This window comes from Atractosteus spatula, chromosome 22, assembly GCF_055471065.1.
Source record: "Atractosteus spatula isolate fAtrSpa1 chromosome 22, fAtrSpa1.hap1, whole genome shotgun sequence".
Taxonomy (NCBI): Eukaryota; Metazoa; Chordata; class Actinopteri; order Semionotiformes; family Lepisosteidae; genus Atractosteus; species Atractosteus spatula.
The window spans coordinates 312,772-333,475 of record NC_142727.1 but is presented as its reverse complement, the minus strand read 5'-3'; the positions used below and the strand labels follow the sequence as shown (position 1 = coordinate 333,475).

At 55.1% G+C, this 20,704-nt stretch overlaps 1 protein-coding gene across 2 annotated transcripts; it reads right to left on the bottom strand.

The window, feature by feature from the left end:
- Window positions 1-11,722: 11,722 nt before the first annotated feature.
- On the bottom strand, window positions 11,723-20,218 carry sphk2 (sphingosine kinase 2). Of its 2 annotated transcripts, XM_088939662.1 has the most exons (7): window positions 20,133-20,218; window positions 17,231-17,813; window positions 15,404-15,553; window positions 14,371-14,465; window positions 13,978-14,093; window positions 12,144-13,803; window positions 11,723-11,991 (listed from the first exon to the last, which is right to left on the bottom strand). In XM_088939662.1, the coding sequence occupies exons 2-7, from the start codon at window positions 17,613-17,615 to the stop codon at window positions 11,929-11,931; spliced, it is 2,469 nt and encodes an 822-aa protein (XP_088795788.1). In that variant the 5' UTR covers window positions 17,616-17,813; window positions 20,133-20,218; the 3' UTR covers window positions 11,723-11,928. The 2 variants fall into 2 exon arrangements, with proteins under 2 accessions (XP_088795788.1, XP_088795789.1); XM_088939663.1 differs by lacking the exon at window positions 15,404-15,553 and having other exon boundaries at window positions 20,133-20,206.
- Between the last annotated feature and the right edge of the window lie 486 nt (window positions 20,219-20,704).

Genomic DNA, 20,704 nt, shown 5'->3' with positions numbered 1-20,704 from the left:
AGAATGGTGTCATTTTTGGGGGTGTGGTGATTTGATTGACAGGTCTTTCAACCAATCAGAATAGAGAAAATGGGATTTTATCCCATAGTTGAAGTTGTGCTTCAAACTGACCAATCACCTGAGAGCAAAAATCTAGGAGGTGGGCTCTCATCCAGACATTTTGATTGGTTGATGTGACGTCATCATTTGGTGACACCCTCTCATGAATAATGCGACACTCCCCTACTCAATTATGCAACACACCCCTTCATTAACCACGCCCCTCATGAATATTTATCGTGGGCGGTGCTCACTGCTTGTTTTGTTTGGTTTTATGTTTGTGTAAGAAGTAATGTTACAAAGAAAAGAAGAAGAAAGTAAGACAGAAGTCAAAATTCTTTATTAAGTTTTACAAGCATACAAGTCAAAGACAGCTGGCAACAATGAAACAAAAAAAAACAGAGTGAGATGCAGAATCACAAGTAACGGCGTCCGGGATGACGATTTCCTGTCCAGCGCCAGCAGTCTGGTCAGTGCGGGAGGGGTCCTGTGCGGGCGGCAGGGACAGCAGCCAGGGGAGACCTGAAACACAAGACAAGCAGGTAAGAGCTCGGAGTTCAGCACTGAGCAGCAGCGCAGCGACAGTAAGCAGACAGGAGTGAGGAGCTGCGCTGGCGGGGGGGCTCAGGGAGTCACTCGGCAGTACAGCGCAGCTCGCTTTGCGGAACACGGGCTCGTCCCGATGTCGGGAAAATGAATTTCGAATAAAAAGGGCTCAAGACCTCCAGACCGTGTCCTTACTGTCACGAGAAATGCTCGCCCGCTTTAATTTCGGTTCAGATTTAGGAAGCATATGAAGTTTAATTAATTTCAACGTTCAAGCAGGGCACAGGCGTCAGGAAGTTGATCAAGACGCGGTTTGTTCACATCGCGCTGCAGCGCCGACAGAGACGCGGTCTGTTTGTCTGAGCTGGGCTGTGCTTTTTCTACTCTACTCACCCGTCTGTTGCTTTTAAATTTTAACTTGTTCTGGGTCCGTCTTGGCTTTTTAAAAAGAACGTACCGCTCTAAGGAATGTGTATGAGCCGGGGTCATGCAGAGCGAGGTGTGCTGTACAGTACTGCCATCACATCTGTCCCGGGACAGTGCGGGATACTGAGCACTAGATCACTGAATGGGCTCTAGCCTGTTGTACAGTTAAAACCCGAGTGCAGAGCACTCCACTGAACAGGGTGTTAATACTAATCAAGTGCTTCCCGTAACTAGCTCTAGTTCTCAGTTTGCCCCTGAGCACAGGTCCCTCAGTTCCACAGCAAATCATGTCAACCCCCTGCATTGTTAAATACAGCCAGACTCGTCCTAGATCTGCACCCAGTACCCCAGCAATGAGCCACAACTTTACAGTCAAGCAATGTTTATTCATGAACAGGAGACGGTGAGTAACAAGCAGAATAAAACTTACAATTTGTTTTTGGTATTGCATACATTTGATCATATTCAAGCACAGCCAGTTCAATGCTGTAATTTCAAGTGACAGTAAAGACTGGGAAACATGTGGGTGAAGCTGCCTTTGGGACAGTAACTGCCTGCTGTCTGGACACAGTCAGCTCAATATTCTTAGCATCCTCCGCTCTGCAGCTACTAAGCTGTCTATTCTTGTGGTTTTGATTTTCTGCAGCCTGTAAAATGCTGCTCAGGAGGATTTAAATGTGGAGACTGGCCTGGCCAGTACAAGACTGTCCACTGTTTCCTCCTGCTGACCTCCTGACTGAGCTGTTCCTGCAGAAGACAGTGAGGCATAGCTGCCAAGTCCAGGAACAAGTTCAGTGTTCTGGTTTTACATCTTAAATGATTGAGAATATTAGTATTGATACAGAAACAAGTATATAAGATGGAGTTCTAGACAAGTACAGAATATGCCTGATGAATTATTCATGTCAGACTTCCACATTAATGCAGATTACTTCAGTGCTGCAGCTGTAGTGAAGGAGTGTCAGTGTGATGTCAGGGTGTGGGGATCTAAGCCAACTCACCCTGTAAATCAGATTCTCCTCAGTTTGGAAATCTGAATCTCAGACCTCTGTGAGTGTGGATGAACAGCAGGAGGCAGCAGGAATAGTGGTGAATTCATCCTCATCATGTCATATGGTCGGTCTGACTTATTGGGACACATTCATATTACATACATTTCAGAGTGTAAACCAGTAAATGAGCTCACTGTACTCTGTGTCATCATTGAAGATGAGGTATCGCCTGTTCTTGAGACACTTTTACTTGAAGTCACTGCTTTAGCATGATGCAGAGTTGGATTGAGACCTGCAGACACACTTGACCAGCTTCTGTTTTCTCCTGATGAGCTCTTTGGTTGCACTGACTGGATGCTTTGGGTCATTGTCATGCTGCATGGTGCAGCACTGTCCAATAAATATGGAAACATTTTGTGCTGCATCAGAGACCCAGTTTCTGTAAACTTCAGAAATCCCTCTGCTGCTGCCATCATTAGCTACATCCTCAATGAAGATGAGTGACCCAGTCTGAGACATTCCTGCATCCCCAGGCCATGACATTACCTCCACCAGGCTTCAGCATGCGCTCAGAGGACAGAGATGATGGGTTCAAGTGTGGAGAAAGAAAGGAGCTGCAGATGCTCCAGTGAACAGCACCGCATGCGAGAGTCATGGCCTGGCCTGGGGAGATCATGAGGAGACTCCTTCACCTGTCTGTCTCCATCAGCACTAGTGGACTGGGTCACTGAAGCTCAAACCTGAAGGCGGTGGACTCGGAGCTGAGAGCTCCAGCAACACCTCAATGTCCTCTGCGCTCCCTCTGAGCTCAGATGCTGATCACATGTACAGGAGTAGGATTAGAGGTGGTGTTAGTCAGGGACCATGCATGTCATCTACATCTCAGCTCAGAGGACCCACATCAAATATTCAGGTGCTGTAGCTTTGAGTCCGTTTATAATGCAACCAAGGAGGTCATCAGGAGAATAACTGTAGAAACACCTTAACTGTTGGATCTAATGCCTGGATTTCAACCCTATTGACAGAAGGAAAAACAATTGAAGTATGATCACCTGAAGACGAAATAAGAACTTGGTGGCAACAGCAAAGCATCTCAGATGATTACAGAGGGCAGTGAGCTCAATGGGTCTCAGACCTCATGCAGTTACTGTCTCAGAGGGATCTACAAGCACATCCTCTTCTACACTCTGAAATGTACTTAAAGTGAATGCGTCCCAGTAATGTCAAAATAGAAAGTTGAACATTTTTTATTCTAATATGATCAAATGTATGCAGAGAATTACCACAGAATAAAACCAGGATAATATTTCTGTTCTGATCACGAGAACAAATTGCTTGACTGTAAAGTTGACTCATTGCAGTACTGATGGAGGACACTGTACCTTTCCAATGAAAACCTGCATTTTCAAGTGTCTCACACTATCAATACACCTTGACAGGAGGGGCTGACAGGGCCAGTGACATGAATTAATGTGCTTTGTTCATATTCTGGGCTGTTAGAATTCTTCCACTGGACCATGAAAAAGATCTGAGTGTCTTTGGGTGGGAGTGCAGCTGAGGCTGTTGGTGAAAGGAGATTGTTCAGCTGCAGGAAAAACCTGCCTGTTTGAATGTGCTCAGAGTGGGGAGGAGTGTCAGTGTGGGAGCTGCAGAGGAACAAGTAGGGGAGAATTCCACACTGAGAAGAACATTGATTCTGGCTCTGGAGTTTTCTTCATGTGTGAGACAACAGCTACAATTGTCCTTAACACTGTCACTGCAGAGTCCCGATACCTGAATCATGTTCACATACTAACTGCAGGATTCAGACTCACTCCACATCATTAGAAACCATGTCCTTCCCCTGCGACAGTCGAGTTCACCCCAACACAAGCGCAGGAGAGCTGCTGTGTGGTTTGGATGCTGTCAGAAAGCAGGCGAGGGGCAGGAACCATTAACATTCATCACAGGAGAGTGTATAAACCAGAGAAATTAAACTGGTTTAGTAATGAGTGCTGCGAATGAGGTTTATTAACTGTTTGGGCAGGATGTGGTGAGGTAATGGGTTGAGCACAGGTGTAGAAGTGATTGCTTTCAGTCTCAGAGCCTCTTCAGACTCCTGTTCTGTCTCAAGGTGTCCTGTTTCTCTGCAGCCTGATGGCCTCCCGACACACAGACACGACTCCACAGCCAGAACCATTTTCTTGTTTCCTTTCCAGAGTGGAGTTGACACCTGCTTGTTCCTTATTTGTGTTCCCTGTGAGCAGTGTTGCCTTAAGTGAATAAAGAGCATGAGTGGGCAGTGTAGTGTCAGTGTGGGAGCCCATCTTGTCTAAGGGTATTGTAGTGTGAAGCTGGGACCTTGGTACTGGAATCAGAGCTACTTGCAGCCTCTCCAGTCCACTGCATTATAGTGAAGCTGCACCCAGTGCTGTTGAATTGATCATTAGCAGGTTCATCAGTAATTAAGCAGCTGGTTGAGTCAGATTACTGCAGTCTAGAGCACTGGAAGGGCTGCAAGCTGAGTAGCTCAGACTAAAACCTATTTTTAACCTCAGATGAGATTTAATTTTTTAACTGTGCCTGTTAGGGGATTTTTGGTCTCTCGTGTCCCTGTTTGAAAACTCGCTGTTTACCAGCAGAGACGAGCAGCTCCGGGACCCGCCGCCCCTATTGGCCGAGTCTGAATGAGAAGGCAGGTGCGGTCAGTCTGCAATTAGACTTCAATCCGCGGCTGTTTAGCGGTTCCGACGCCCGAGTCGCTTCTCTGCCTTTAAATAGCGAGTTTGCAAACAAAGAAAGTTTCTCAAATTTACCGTTTAGCCGAAGAGGGATTCTGGGCGACGGCTGTCGGCTTTTCTCGGTCCGAGTGGAAAATGTTATAAAATGGGGCTTGAAAAGTAAATGAATTTCGCAACTTACTTTTGGCGGAGCTGCCGGACGGGCTGTAGGACTTGTGGCTTGGACTCTGCGGAGAAACATGGTATTAAAATCGTGCTTCAGCTTCTTCTAACTGTTTGTGTTGTATGTTGTGTTTTTACCTGCACAATACGCTGTTTCTCGTTTGTATTCCAGGCTTCTGCAGGATCCTGGCGCGGCTCTGGGCTTTAAACGGCGGCTGTCGGGTCCTTCTCGGCGTGGAGACCTGAGCGCAGACCCACCCGTGTACCGAGTGACCGGAGCTCCGCGGCGGATTCACAGGCGAGTCCGAGTCTCTTCTTCCTAGAGGCCGAGAGAGACCCGGTCAGGAAAGCGCAGCTTCAAGGCTCGTTTAGGACTGAAAACCACTTTCACAGGGGCTTCGTCTCTTACCGGTATCGACTCACTGTGCAGCTGCAGGTCCGGCTGGGTTTTCTTTCTCCGGAGCCGGTTTGCATGAAGACGCGCCGACCGCTCCGCTTAGCTTGAACTGGGGGAAACTGGTAACTCGAGGTACCGATAACTGACCGCAGGAAACTGGAGCCCAGCCGTGTGAGACCCGGTGTGAAACCCGAAACCCCCGGTGTGAGGAGAGAGAGAGAGAAACCGCTTACCTTGCTCTCGGAACGCCGGCTGTCCTGCTGTAAAGGTTAAAGCGAGAGAGTTAAAACATTTAAAATGCATTATTCGTAGAAAAAGTGTTGCTTTTGTTAAAGCCCGTAAGAAATTTAATGCATTTTGTTTTGTTTTCTGGCAGCCGAGCAAAGCGCCTGTACCGGGAGAGCAGCGGGGTACCAGCCGCCTCTCTCCCAGCCAGCGAGCCGCCGGAGTCCCCCCGCCTCCCCTCCCTCTGGCCGGGACCCCAGCCTGCACGGGCCTGGAGCACAGACCCGCCCCTATTTATAACGTGAACCCCTGATGAGCGCGAAAAGGACAATAAAGGTAGCAAAATAAGAGACACCGGGGACCGAGATGGAAATGTGTGGATACCTGCTTAATAACACTGCTGTATATTGTAATTGTTTTATGCTTTATATCCTTATTTGCTGAAATAAACTGCTGTGCGTGTTAATTGGTTAATTGATTATTCTGGGGTCTGGGGTGTGGGAGGGTGGGGTACAGGGGTGTAGAGAACCGTAAATCGGGTCCACCTGTGAGCAGCCACACCAAGCGACTCGCAGCGCTACAGCCTCCGGGCACCGGGCTGTCGTGGTCGGGGAGTCGGGAGCCGCTGGCTTGCGGCCTAGACTGCAGCCTCCATCCCCGGCCTCGATTAGAGCCCCGCCGCCCGAGGACACTCGCAGCCCGGTAGGTGAAGGATGACGCTCCGCGCTGCTGAGGGAACGCGTCCCGTCACCATGGTGACGGAAACAGGGGGTGTGGCTGTTGTGAAGGGCGGGGTTCAGTGTTAATAGTGTCCAATCAGCGTGTGGAAGAGGTGGGTGTAAGAGCAGCCAATCAGAAGAGCGCAAGTTCAGCTCGAGAGAAAAAGATCAGCCGAGCCAGGCGGGTCTCGAACCCGGGGCTCCGGGGTGGAGATGTGGAGGAGTCGGGGTTTAGCTGAGTGAGCTATACTTCCTGCCAAATCTGGAGTAACTCCGCGGTCATACTTATCTGGCAAAATTTCGGTAAACGAAAAAAAATAAAAAAAATAAAAAGGTATCCCTCCTCCTGTCGCAATTCTAAAAGTAGGATCTCTGCTCATTTACTGTGTTTCAGGTTTTACAAAAGCTTTTCTTTGTGGACTTGAACCCAGATCTGCACTGCCCGCACATTAGTCTGGGGTTTTGAACTCGGACTCTCACTGCCCGCAGACCAGCGCGCTACACGACGAGCCACAGCGCCGCGCGAAAACTTCTGCGGCGCCAAATATAAAAGCTTTAAAACTGCGATTCACTCCCCAGCCGAGAGCAGGACCCCCTTCTGTAATAAAAATAGAGCGGAGAGCACAGCTGGACTGCAGGAGCCACTGCACAACTGCAGCTCACATGAAGTCAGTTCATGATGTTTGTGAAGATTGAGGACAGTTGGAGCTGCGCTCAATCCTGCAGTGACCTGGAGCTGCTGTGCTCCTGCACAGTGTTCAGAGGGGCTGTCAGTCCTGCCTATTGCACAGCACCCTGCTTCACTGGGAAAGGTGTTGCAGTGAGTCAGTGAGACTCCATCTGTTTGGATTCAGCAGCTCGGAGTTTCACAGTATGATGGAATTAGACTTCAATTATAAATGTGGACAATCAGGCTTCACCTTTCCACTGTTCTCCATGAGAATCTCACCCCTCTCAAGGCACCGAGCTCATATCAGAAGTTCCCCTGAAACTCTTCGATATAATGACTAGCAGAGAGCTCTCTCATCAACACAAAGACCACAGTTTCCTTCACAGACACTGGAAATAAAACCCAAGACCATGGAAGAGGTGTTCACAACCTGATTTTAATTAAAAACAAAAATAAGATAAAAACAAGTGGCTAAAAGTTTGCTCAGGAGTGTTTTATTATGTTAAAACAGTACATGAACAGAATGAAGGAGCGAAGGAACAGTCAGCTGATATCGGTGTCCATTCCTGAGGCTGGTACAGATTCTCCAGAGGCCGTCCCTGAGAAAATACCCACAGCAGTGTAGGAGCAGCTCAGACAGAGGGATCAAAGAGCACAACACAGTTTACTACAACAGAGATCATCTCCTTTCAACACAACAACTGACAACACTACTCCACATCACGATAGCAGTTACAAGATTGAACAGAGAGAGACAATACAAACACAACACACAGCAAACTGAAGAGATCCAGCAGAGACTGAGTGTAAGATCTGTACAGGTGTATAAACAGTATAAAGCAACACATATGTAGCAGATATTCAACACATTATGTCTCTGTATAGGAATATTAATTGATGTTTCTGGAATAAGTAACATTTAAATGATGACATTCAGGGAATTATTTTAAATAAAGATGAAACCACAATCTGTATTCTCTCTATATCTATTCTAGGACTTGCAAAATATACAATAGTAATATAACTAACTTTTCAGCTCACACAGATGTCTTCAAGATCCCTAATGTACACAGTATAGAGCTACAGAGGAGAGAGACTGGAGCTAAACCAGCTGGTTACTGGTTTAACTGGACCAAACAAACAGCTTTTTCCCAGCTCTTCATCTGCTGCTGATATAAAAACACCTGGATCATCTGCAGCCACACTGACCCCTCCAGGACCAGGACTGGACAGCCCTGCTGCCGACACACACTGACCCCTCCAGGACCAGGACTGGACAACCCTGCTGCAGACACACACACACACTGACCCCTCCAGGACCAGGACTGGACAGCCTTGCTGCAGACACACACACTGACCCCTCCAGGACCAGGACTGGACTCCTCTTACTTACTTTATTGTCCCAGAGGGGAAAGTGTTTTTGCAGGCAGGTAAAAGACACACCACAATACAAAGTAAATTTCACACAACAAGAGCCTATTTATAAAATGTACAATCACAATAAATCTACAAATAATGTAAAATCTACCCTCAGTTCTCACAGCTTCTGTTAAAGACGAGCTCTTGTCCTGCCTACCTCCTTCCTCAGGGCTGTGGAGTGGACAGTGGACTGTCCAGCTGGTCCTCATGATCCTCACAGCTCAGGGACTCAGCCTTTGGAAAGGTCTGAGCTTCAGTCTTGTTTCTCCAGTAACAGTCAGAAGACGCGCTCTGACACACGAGGGTCTCACCATCATCGTCTTCTTCATCATCATCTTCATCTGCACAAAGGTTCACGATCACTGAGGCTCAAGGTGTCTGAAGCAGAAATAAAGTTTCCACAGCAACTCGTGTAACGTAGCGCCGTGATTTCATGTGACAAACAAAATACGAGACAAACCGCAACAGTTTACAGCTACAGCACAAAAAGCCGCCTCGGATTTTTCACAGAGAAAGGCGACAACGATTAAATATCTCCTTTTGCTCAATAATAACTCCTTCCTGTTTCTTAGAAGCAGAGGAACAACAACACATTTAAAATTCCCGCCCCTCTCCTGAATCTCGGAGTTTATTGGACAACTGGACCGAGTCTCGTCTATAATTGGGAAAACTTACTGTCAATCAGCAGGAACTCCCACTGACCAATCGCGACATCGCTGGGCTCAATCCAGGGATCTGATTGGCTGTAGGTCTTCTCATTCATAAACAGAGAGTACAGACCCCAGTCACATGATCCGGGTGTTTAATACACACCAGACCCTCACTACTGCACTGTAAACCAGCCCTCCATAGACTCGTGTATCACCACCGCCGCCTGGCCGACAGTTATCGGAATCGACACCCCCTGCTGTAGCCCGATCAATAGGCTTCATTTTATTACTCACGATTATTTCTAATTCTGACTTTTTTCATTTATACTTTTCTTAGTTTTTACGTTAATATCCAAAGACATCTCCGAAGTCTACACATTCACACGTACATTGTATTTTTGTGGGACGAGTCACTATAAAAAAACTTGTTTTCCACAGCAGTTTGCTTGCAGATCTTTCAGCCTGTGCTGTGCTTCTCTGCCACAGTCCAGAACAGTTTGTCTGACTTATTTCACACAGTCCTGGAGAAATCTGTCCCTGCCTGTCACGTGTGTCTATTGATCTGTCTGGATCAGAGATCTGTCACTTTCCAGCTATGATTTTAAATCCCTGATCAGTTTTACAGCTCGGGGTAAAAGCTGGAGGCCTGCGGTCTCTCTCACACTCACTCTCATTCTACAATTTGCTGAAGGCTGTATTGATCCTTTTGTAATTGATCCTGTATTGATTATTGTGTCAACCTCCTCACATCTCATTCCAGCTGTAACAGATACAGCTCCTGTCTGAAACAGTCAGTAAGATCATTGTGTAACGACACCCTTGTCTGTCTTTGCCTGCTTGAGTCCCAGCAGATCTCCCTCTGTGAGAAGGTGACAATATTCCTCCGCAGTCCCTGTCTGTCAGGCTGCCCTGAGACAGGACTGGCCACAGTGTGGCGCCACTGCAGGCTTGCAGAACAGGACTCAGACTCTCCAGTGTCAAGAGCTGCACCTGCGGACACTGATTGTCTGATGGGCTGATTGGACTGGGAGGATTTTCACATGGGATTGAGCTGTATAAAAGCTGTGTCAGAGGCTCAGGGAGGAGTAGCAGTGGGATTCAGGACAGACAGATCATGGTAAGAAAGAGCAGTGTTTTGTCTCATGCTGTTTGGTGAAAGTCTGTTGCTTTTTTTTTGTTGATGCTTGTGAATGTTTTTATTTATTGTCCTTTTGGTTTCACAGGTTTGTGCTTCTCCAGAGCCAGGATCCACCCTGTGTGGTGGTGGCGGTGGCGGCAGTGGGACAGTGCCTCTAGTGGTCATGTGCAGTGCTGCAGCCTGGAGCCCTGTGACTGGACAGCTGACCCACAGGGGCTCAGGAGAGGGAGTTGGGCCTGAAGCAGAGAGCCGGCAGTGTGCTGGAGCTCAGCCTGTCTGAGAGGGAGGAGACGGGAGCCCTGCAGGTGAGTGTGGGGCTGTAGCCCAGTCACCCTGTTGCTGGTGGGACTGGTGTGGGGGTCTTTCTGCCCCAGGAGCCCAGCTGGTGTGGCAGCTGCTGGTGCTCTGGACAGGACTTGCTCCAGCCTGCAGGACCCTGAGCTCAGGGCTGTGGTGGGGGCTGGCCTGTCCCAGGTCAGGGTCAGTAGGAGGAGAGGAAGGAGTCTGCTGTGGGCCCAGGGTCTCCAGTGCAGTGGGGAGCTCAGAGCCCAGTGTCCAGAAGCGATGTGGGAGTATCTGTCACCCAGAGAGGAGGGTGGACAGTGGTGCCCCAGTGTCTTGGGGGAGAGAGTAGTGATCTGTCCAGCACAGAACCTGCTGGGTCAGGACTGACTCTCTACCTGTGTTGCCCCTAAATGTTTTTTTAACTTATTGCTGGTATCCTGTGCCCATCAGCCTGCCTGTTTATCTAAGTGCTCTAGTCTTGACATTCCCCTCTCGTTAATCCTTCTAATTCCCAAGGGCAGTCCTGATGCTGTGGAATAACCATCCTCTCTGCTGAAGCTCCTCCACGGCGCAGTCTGTGTCCTGATTCAGACTGCTCTCGGTCATCAGCTGTCCCTGCTGGGAGCTGGATGTGTTAATAAACCCCTACAGCTCTTACCTCACTGGCTCCAGCCCTTCTTTCCTCGGGTGGGATCCTCTGCTCACAGCCCCTGTGCCAGCAGACAGGGGGCTGGTGCCCCTGCAGGTGGTGCTGACCCAGTCTGTGTCTGGTGCTGGACAGAGCCCTGTGCTGGGAGCTCTCCAGTGTGTGAGAGGCTCCTGCTGGGGGCCTGGAGCAGCTTGGCTTCCTCCAGCAGCACTGAAAGCCCAGGCCCTGCTCACCCAGACCGGCTGTAACTGCCCAGGGAGCAGGAGCTGAGGTCAGTGGGCGTGGGGGGCAGCTGTGACCCAGATCAGTAACCCCCCCTGCACACGCACACGCACTGACCACCCACACCCTCTATGCTCTGGACCCCAAGTCTGTCTCTCCTGGAGCAGCTGAGCCCAGATTCTCCTGCTCCTGAGCTCAAGTGGCCCCACTCAGACTGCTCTGTCAGTGTCAGTGAGTCTGATTATAATCCCAGTGAAGAATTAGTCCAGCTCCCAGTGCAGCCAGTCCAGTCCAGCCTGGAGAGTCTCAGACTGCTCTGTCAGTGTCAGTGGAGTCTGATTACAATCCCAGTGAAGAACTAGTCCAGCTCCCAGTATAATAACAATCTCAGTTAACAAATTTAACAAACAAATATAAAACATGAAATTATATTTTGGCTAACTGCTTACAAAAACAATACACATTCACTTTGAAGATTAATTTATTATTAAAAAAAGTTCTACCAGCTATCTTCCCTTTTCATATGTTATCAGTGAAGGTTCATTACAAGCAAGGTCACGGGGTGGTGACACCCACACTTCCAGTTCTCCAGCAGGACACTCATGAGGCTGAGAGCCAGCGAGTGATGCAGGCGAAGGAGAGGGTCAGTGTGCAGGGCGCTGGTGCACATCACAACCGTGTGATCCTCACTCCAGTGTCGCCCACCATGAGTCTTGCCATGGAGGGGTGAATCTGTGAGAGACAGAGGGTCTGGATTAGCGCCGGTACTCCCTACACACTCTCCCCAGTTACACCCAGCTCCTCTGAGAAGGACCAGCCTGACCCCTGACCCCAGCTCCTCTGAGCAGGACCAGCCTGACCCCTGACCCCTGACCTCAGCTCACCTGGGCCTGCAGCGGGCCGTAGGGCACGAGCTCCCCGTCCACGGTCAGCGTGCCGCGGGGCGAGAGGGGCAGCAGGCGGAAGGCGCGCGCGGGCGTGTGGCAGACGTGCGGCGAGGCGATGCCCAGGTGGGCGCCCCTCTCCATGGCCAGGAAGAGGCGCAGCAGCATGGCGCGCGACACGCCCGCGCGCACGAAGGTCAGGTGGATCAGCCCGTCGTCGAAGCGCGCCTGCGGGGCGGCCAGCAGGTCGGCGCCCAGGTGCGTCTGGTACAGCGCCAGCACCAGCACGAAGTCGCCCTCCACCGTCACCCAGTCGCGCGCCGGCAGCGGCTGGTCCAGGGGGGGCAGCAGGCCGTCCGGGGGGGCGGCGGGGCCAGGGGGGGGCGCGGGGGCGGCGCGGCGGGGGGCGCCCGCCGGCTCCACCAGCTCGAAGGTGAAGGAGGAGGGCGGGGAGCGCAGGGAGGGCGAGGGTGAGGGCGAGGCGGGGGAGTCGGGGGGGGCCGGCAGCGCGAGGGGGGGCGGGGGGGAGGGCTTGGCGGCCGTCCCGTTCTGGGTCCGGGGCAGGGGGGAGGGGCAGGCGGGCCCGGGGCCCTGCTCCTGCTGCAGAGTGCTCAGACGGACGGACAGGGGTTCGAGGGGAGTGGGGGAGGAGGCGGCTGCAGATTCGGGGTGCTCCTGATCTCCCCGGCGGTGTCCGCATCGACACAGGGAGGGCGACCGAGGGCAGGAGGCGCTGCCCCTCTGTCCGGACTCGCTGCCCCTCTGTCCGGACTCGCTGCCTCGCCGGTCTGACTCGCTGCCCCTCTGTCCGGACTCGCTGCCCCGCCGGTCTGACTCGCTGCCCCGCCGGTCTGACTCGCTGCCCCTCTGTCCGGACTCGCTGCCCCTCTGTCCGGACTCGCTGCCTCGCCGGTCTGACTCGCTGCCCCTCTGTCCGGACTCGCTGCCCCGCCGGTCTGACTCGCTGCCCCTCTGTCCGGACTCGCTGCCCCTCTGTCCGGACTCGCTGCCTCGCCGGTCTGACTCGCTGCCCCTCTGTCCGGACTCGCTGCCTCGCCGTCCGCCCTCCCCAGCCTGCTGCTCCTCTGGCCCCGAGCCGCCGCCCCCCTCCGACCCCGAGCTGCTGCGGGCCTCGGCCTCGCGGTCCTCGGCCAGGCTGCTGGCGCGGGCGACGCCTCCCTGGGCCGGGCGCGGGCGCGGGCGCTCGGCCTCGCGGGCCCGCCGCAGGCTGCGCTGCTCGCTCAGGCCCAGGTCGGACACGGTGCGCAGCAGCGGCGCGTGCGCCAGCCCGCCCAGCCCCTCCGTGATGCTGCGCGACAGCGGGCGGCGGAGCGGTGGGGGCGTGCCGGCCGGCGAGGCGGCGGGCGGCAGGTAGGACAGGCGGCCGCGGTAGGAGCGCAGCGAGGCCAGCCGCACCAGCGTGCCCAGCGTGAAGCGGGCCGAGCCCAGCCCGCGGTACCGCTCGCTCTCGATGTCCACGTCCGACACGAAGCCCCACGCCACCGACAGGAAGGAGAAGAGCCGCCCGCCCGGCCGCGACCCGGCCTTCGGGGCCCCTGGGGTCGTCGTCACGGAGACCAGGTCCATGGGCCGCACCCCGCCCTTGCACAGCAGGAAGCAGCAGTTCATCAACAGTGCCTCCCGCAGGCACATGTCATACCTGCAGGAGAGAGAGAGGAGCAGATTCAACACCCTGAGAGAGAGGGGAGAGGAGAGAGAGGGAGAGGGGAGAGAGAGAGAGAGAGAGGGAGAGGAGAGAGAGAGAGAGAGGGAGAGAGAGGAGAGAGAGGGAGAGGAGAGAGAGGAAGCAAGAGCAGTGTTGAACAGTTATTACCCTGCATGGTGGTTAATCGCCCCAGCCAGGGCATTTCCTGAGCCACAGGGCAGGATGCCCAGTGGAGTTTTTATTGCCTGCTCCCAGTCTGGACGCTCCATCAGACCATTAATCACCTGAGCGAGAGAGGAGGAGGAGGAGGAGGGTATTAACAACACAACACAGACTGAGAGACTCGGAGAGAGTGGAGGAGGGTATTAACACAATTACACAACACAACACAGGCTCCCAACAAGACACTGACTGAGACACTGAGAGACACAGACTGGTGGACACACAGGAGCACAGGCAGGTGGACAGGCAGACTGACAGACAGTTGGACACACAGGAGGACAGGCAGGTGGACAGGCAGCCTGACAGACTGGTGGACAGGCAGGTGGACAGGCGGCTGACCTCGTGCAGGAGCCCGTCTCCGGAGACGATGACGATGCCGTCCCACTCGAACAGGGAGATCTGGCGGACCAGCTCGCGGGCGTGGTTCTGTCGCTCTGTGGGAGACAGGCGGCAGGGCCGGAGGTCAGCAACGAGGTGCGGTCAGGACGCTGTGGTCAGTGTGGTGTGGTCAGCGAGGTGTGGTCAGGATGCTGTGGTCACTATCGTGCGGTCAGCGAGGTGCGGTCAGGACGCTGTGGTCACTATCGTGCGGTCAGCGAGGTGTGGTCAGCGAGGTGTGGTCAGCGAGGTGTGGTCAGGACGCTGTGGTCACTATCGTGCGGTCAGCGAGGTGCGGTCAGGACGCTGTGGTAAGCGAGGTGTGGTCAGGACGCTGTGGTCAGCGAGGTGCGGTCAGCGAGGTGTGGTCAGGACGCTGTGGTCACTATCGTGCGGTCAGCGAGGTGCGGTCAGGACTCTGTGGTCAGCGAGGTGCGGTCAGGACGCTGTGGTCACTATCGTGCGGTCAGCGAGGTGCGGTCAGGACTCTGTGGTCAGCGAGGTGTGGTCAGTGTGGTGTGGTCAGCGGGGTGGTCAGGATGCTGTGGTCACTATCGTGTGGTCAGCGAGGTGCGGTCAGGAATCTGTGGTCAGCGAGGTGTGGTCAGGACGCTGTGGTCACTATCGTGCGGTCAGCGAGGTGCGGTCAGGACTCTGTGGTCAACGAGGTGTGGTCAGGACACTGTGGTCACTATCGTGCGGTCAGCGAGGTGCGGTCAGCGAGGTGTGGTCAGGACGCTGTGGTCACTATCGTGTGGTCAGCGAGGTGTGGTCAGCGAGGTGTGGTCAGGACGCTGTGGTCAGCGAGGTGCGGTCAGGACGCTGTGGTCACTATCGTGCGGTCAGCGAGGTGCGGTCAGGACGCTGTGGTCAGGACGCTGTGGTCACTATCGTGTGGTCAGCGAGGTGTGGTCAGCGAGGTGTGGTCAGCGAGGTGTGGTCAGGACGCTGTGGTCACTATCGTGCGGTCAGCGAGGTGTGGCCGGCAGCTCACCTGTCTGAATGAGGTTGTAGCTGATGCCGGACTCGCGGATCATGGGCAGGATGTGAGTCTGGCACAGCTCCAGGGCCTGGCCACGCCCACTGAAGGGGTTGACCAGCAGCAGCAGCCGGCGAGGACGAGGCAGCAGGCTCCGCGAGAACTCTGCAAGACACCAGAGCGCTGACTGTCCACTGTCCACTGTCCACTGCTGTCACTGAACCAGCACGCTGACTGTCCACCGTCCACTGTCCACTGCTGTCACTGAACCAGCACGCTGTACCGTCCACTGTCCACTGTCCACTGCTGTCACTGAACCAGCACGCTGCACCGTCCACTGTCCACTGTCCACTGCTGTCACTGAACCAGCACGCTGCACCGTCCACTGTCCACTGCTGTCACTGAACCAGCACGCTGTACCGTCCACTGTCCACTGCTGTCACTGAACCAGCACGCTGTACCGTCCACTGTCCACTGTCCACTGCTGTCACTGAACCAGCACGCTGCACCGTCCACTGTCCACTGTCCACTGCTGTCACTGAACCAGCACGCTGTACCGTCCACTGTCCACTGCTGTCACTGAACCAGCACGCTGTACCGTCCACTGTCCACTGTCCACTGCTGTCACTGAACCAGCACGCTGTACCGTCCACTGTCCACTGTCCACTGCTGTCACTGAACCAGCACACTGTACCGTCCACTGTCCACTGCTGTCACTGAACCAGCACGCTGTACTGTACTGTAACTACTGTCTGTAGTGACCCGTGCCGGCGGACACGGGCGCGCTGTCGGCTGTAGTGACCCGTGTCTGCGGACACGGGCGCGCTGTCGGCTGTAGTGACCCGTGCTGGCGGACGCGGGCGCGCTTTCGGCTGTAGTGACCCGTGTCTGCGGACACGGGCGCGCTGTCGGCTGTAGTGACCCGTGTCTGCGGACACGGGCGCGCTGTCGGCTGTAGTGACCCGTGCCGGCGGACACGGGCGCGCTGTCGGCTGTAGTGACCCGTGCCGGCGGACGCGGGCGCGCTGTCGGCTGTAGTGACCCGTGCCGGCGGACGCGGGCGCGCTGTCGGCTGTAGTGACCCGTGTCTGCGGACGCGTGCGCGCTGTCGGCTGTAGTGACCCGTGTCTGCGGACGCGGGCGCGCTGTCGGCTGTAGTGACCCGTGCTGGCGGACGCGGGCGCGCTGTCGGCTGTAGTGACCTGTGTCTGCGGACGCGGGCGCGCTGTCGGCTGTAGTGACCCGTGCTGGCGGACGCGGGCGCGCTGTCGGCTGTAGTGACCCGTGCTGGCGGACACGGGCGCGCTTTCGGCTGTAGTGACCCGTGCTGGCGGACGCGGGCGCGCTGTCGGCTGTAGTGACCCGTGTCTGCGGACGCGGGCGCGCTGTCGGCTGTAGTGACCCGTGTCTGCGGACGCGTGCGCGCTGTCGGCTGTAGTGACCCGTGTCTGCGGACGCGGGCGCGCTGTCGGCTGTAGTGACCCGTGCTGGCGGACGCGGGCGCGCTGTCGGCTGTAGTGACCCGTGTCTGCGGACGCGGGCGCGCTGTCGGCTGTAGTGACCCGTGTCTGCGGACGCGGGCGCGCTGTCGGCTGTAGTGACCCGTGCTGGCGGACACGGGCGCGCTGTCGGCTGTAGTGACCCGTGCCGGCGGACGCGGGCGCGCTGTCGGCTGTAGTGACCTGTGTCTGCGGACACGGGCGCGCTGTCGGCTGTAGTGACCCGTGTCTGCGGACACGGGCGCGCTGTCGGCTGTAGTTACCTGTGCTGGCGGACACGGGCGCGCTGTCGGCTGTAGTGACCCGTGCTGGCGGACACGGGCGCGCTGTCGGCTGTAGTTACCTGTGCTGGCGGACACGGGCACGCCTCTCAGCAGGCACTCCACGGCGGCGGCCCAGCGCTCGGCCTCGGCGCGGCTCTCCGCCAGGAAGGCCCTGACCTGCCTGCGGCGCCCGGCCCCACCCCCGCGCCGGCGCCGCGGCGGGGGGTACCAGTACAGCAGCAGCAGGGGGGGCGCGGGGGCGCGGGGGCACTGGCAGCCCAGTAGCTCGGCCAGCGGCAGCAGGGTGCGGGCGTCCCTGCCCGGCCGCGGGCGCAGGCGCTGCACGTGCAGCTCTGTGGGCGTGAGCGTGAGGGCGTAGCCGGCGGCCGCGCTGCCCGACGAGCCGGCCGAGCCCTGGAACTGGCCGTGCAGCAGCGCCTCGCAGGGGGGGTCTGGACAGCGCATGGCCGAGGGGCCGGGGCCGCGCCAGGCATCAGCTCATGGGCCGCGGCTCATCCCAGCCTGAGCGCTCCGAGCTGTCCCACAGTGCCGTGCGTCTGCTTGTCCAGTCCGGGGGATCGGGTGAGATTCACTGTGGAGTCAGCACTGTCGCTGCGTCCATCTGCAGGCTGTCCAGCTCGTCTGGCTTCTCATCTCATCTCCCTGCAAAACATTCAGAGCAGCAGTCAGTGTCCACAGGGACTAGAAGAGTCCAGAGCCCTGTGACTGGGCTGTGTCAGTGTCCACAGGGACTAGAAGAGTCTAGAGCCCTGTGACTGGGCTGTGTCAGTGTCCACAGGGACTAGAAGAGTCCAGAGCCCTGTGACTGGGCTGTGTCAGTGTCCACAGGGACTAGAAGAGTCTAGAGCCCTGTGACTGGACTGTGTCAGTGTGTCCACAGGGACTAGAAGAGTCTAGAGCCTGTGACTGGGCTGTGTCAGTGTGTCCACAGGGACTAGAAGAGTCTAGAGCCCTGTGACTGGGCTGTCAGTGTGTCCACAGGGACTAGAAGAATCTAGAGCCCTGTGTCTGGGCTGTGTCAGTGTCCACAGGGACTAGAAGAGTCCAGAGCCCTGTGTCTGGGCTGTGTCAGTGTCCACAGGGACTAGAAGAGTCTAGAGCCTGTGACTGGGCTGTGTCAGTGTGTCCACAGGGACTAGAGGAGTCTAGAGCCTGTGACTGGGCTGTGTCAGTGTCCACAGGGACTAGAAGAGTCTAGAGCCTGTGACTGGGCTGTGTCAGTGCCCACAGGGACTAGAAGAGTCTAGAGCCCTGTGACTGGGCTGTGTCAGTGTCCACAGGGACTGGAAGAGTCTGGAGCCCTGTGACTGGGCTGTGTCAGTGTCCACAGGGACTGGAAGGGTGAATGGGCTGTCAGTTCACTCAGGCACTAAAAGAATGGTTTCTTGAGTTTTAAAAATAGAGTCCTTTGTCTGTGTGTGAAGAGAACAGACTGTTTAGGAAACAGGAGAGGGAGCACAGGGCTGGGCGGGACACAGCTGCCCTCACTTCCTGAGCGGCACCGAGACAATACCCTGCTCCACAGGCACCTGTTCCCCAGAGAGCAGCAGGCACTACTGGACACTGTGAGTGGTGGGAGTAGGGAACAAGCTGAGACACCCTGGCTGCCCTGTGTGTGTTTATACAGGGGGGTGAAACACGCACACCTCCTGACACACATACAACCACCTTGACAGAAACACACACAACTATACACCCCCGCCCCCCCCCGAAACACATAGAAACACCCTGACACACATCCACACACACCCTGACACACACACACCCTGACACACACACACACACCCTGACACACAGGAGCCGCCTGCAGACTCAGCAAGCCCAGGGCGCAGAGTCAGATGTCAGTGCAGGAGATAAGCTCTTATCTCCCAGAGCCTCCTCACCCCTCTGAAGGAGCTCCAGAGTCCACAAGCAACGTGGAAGAGCAGACTGGCAGGAACAGTGAGCCTGTCTCTCAATAATAATAATACAGTGTGTGATCTCCTGTCCCAGCCTGAGGAACAGTGAGTCTGTCTCTCAATAATAATAATACAGTGTGAGATCTCCTGTCCCAGCCTGAGGAACAGTGAGTCTGTCTCTCAATAATAATAATATAGTGTGTGATCTCCTGTCCCAGCCTGAGGAACAGACAGTGAGTCTGTCTCTCAATAATAATAATACAGTGTGTGATCTCCTGTCCCAGCCTGAGGAACAGTGAGTCTGTCTCTCAATAATAATAATACAGTGTGCGATCTCCTGTCCCAGCCTGAGGAACAGACAGTGAGCCTGTCTCTCAATAATAATAATAATACAGTGTGTGATCTCCTGTCCCAGCCTGAGGAACAGACAGTGAGCCTGTCTCTCAATAATAATAATACAGTGTGTGATCTCCTGTCCCAGCCTGAGGAACAGTGAGCCTGTCTCTCAATAATAATACAGTGTGTGATCTCCTGTCCCAGCCTGAGGAACATTGAGTCTGTCTCTCAATAATAATAATACAGTGTGTGATCTCCTGAGCCAGCCTGAGGAACAGTGAGCCTGTCTCTCAATAATAATAATACAGTGTGTGATCTCCTGTCCCAGCCTGAGGAACAGACAGTGAGCCTGTCTCTCAATAATAATAATACAGTGTGTGATCTCCTGTCCCAGCCTGAGGAACAGACAGTGAGCCTGTCTCTCAATAATAATAATACAGTGTGTGATCTCCTGTCCCAGCCTGAGGAACAGACAGTGAGGCTGTCTCTCAATAATAATAATAATAATACAGTGTGCGATCTCAGAGGATGTGAAACGAGGAAACGGCTCAGATCCACAGCGCACCGTTATCACCAGGGCGGCCCGACACCCGCCCGGTCTGGGCTCGGTTCTGGCGACGGTACAGAGACGGACTCGGCCCTCCACCCGCCCCGCGTCCACTCCCGGCCCGCCGTGAGACCCGCTCTCGCTCATCTGCAGGCGGTTTAGTGTTTTTTCCCCGCTTACCTCCTCTCGCCTCCTCTCGCCTCCCCTGCTGTCTCTTCTCTGCGCTCCGCAGACCGTCCAGGAGCGGCGCCCTCACCGGGGCGGGAGAGCGGCGGCGGGATTGACCAATGGGACGGGGGCGCAGTGACGTCACCGGCCGCGCTGCCCAATCAGCGCCCGGCGCCCCAGGGCGACGCGGATGTTGGGGAAGCCGGTGAAGCCGCGCCAGGAGTCTTTCCGCCCAAACTCCGGAGTTTCCCGCAGGACTTCTCCCGTCTCCGCGGCTCTCGCGAGAACACCGTTTAGGGGAAACTGGGACTTTCCGAACAAGATGCCGTCTCCTGCCGCGGGGCCTGATCCCAGCACAGGCTCAGCTGCACGTCTGTCGCGCACACGGTCCATTGGAAGTCCGATCCAGTCCGGGTTTTACTTTACCAGTCCGGATCCAGTGGAAGTGTGATCCAGTCCGGGTTTTACTTTGGTAGTCCGATCCATTGGAAGTCTGATCCAGTCCGGGTTTTACTTTGGTAGTCCGATCCATTGGAAGTGTGATCCAGTCCGGGTTTTACTTTACCAGTCCGATCCATTGGAAG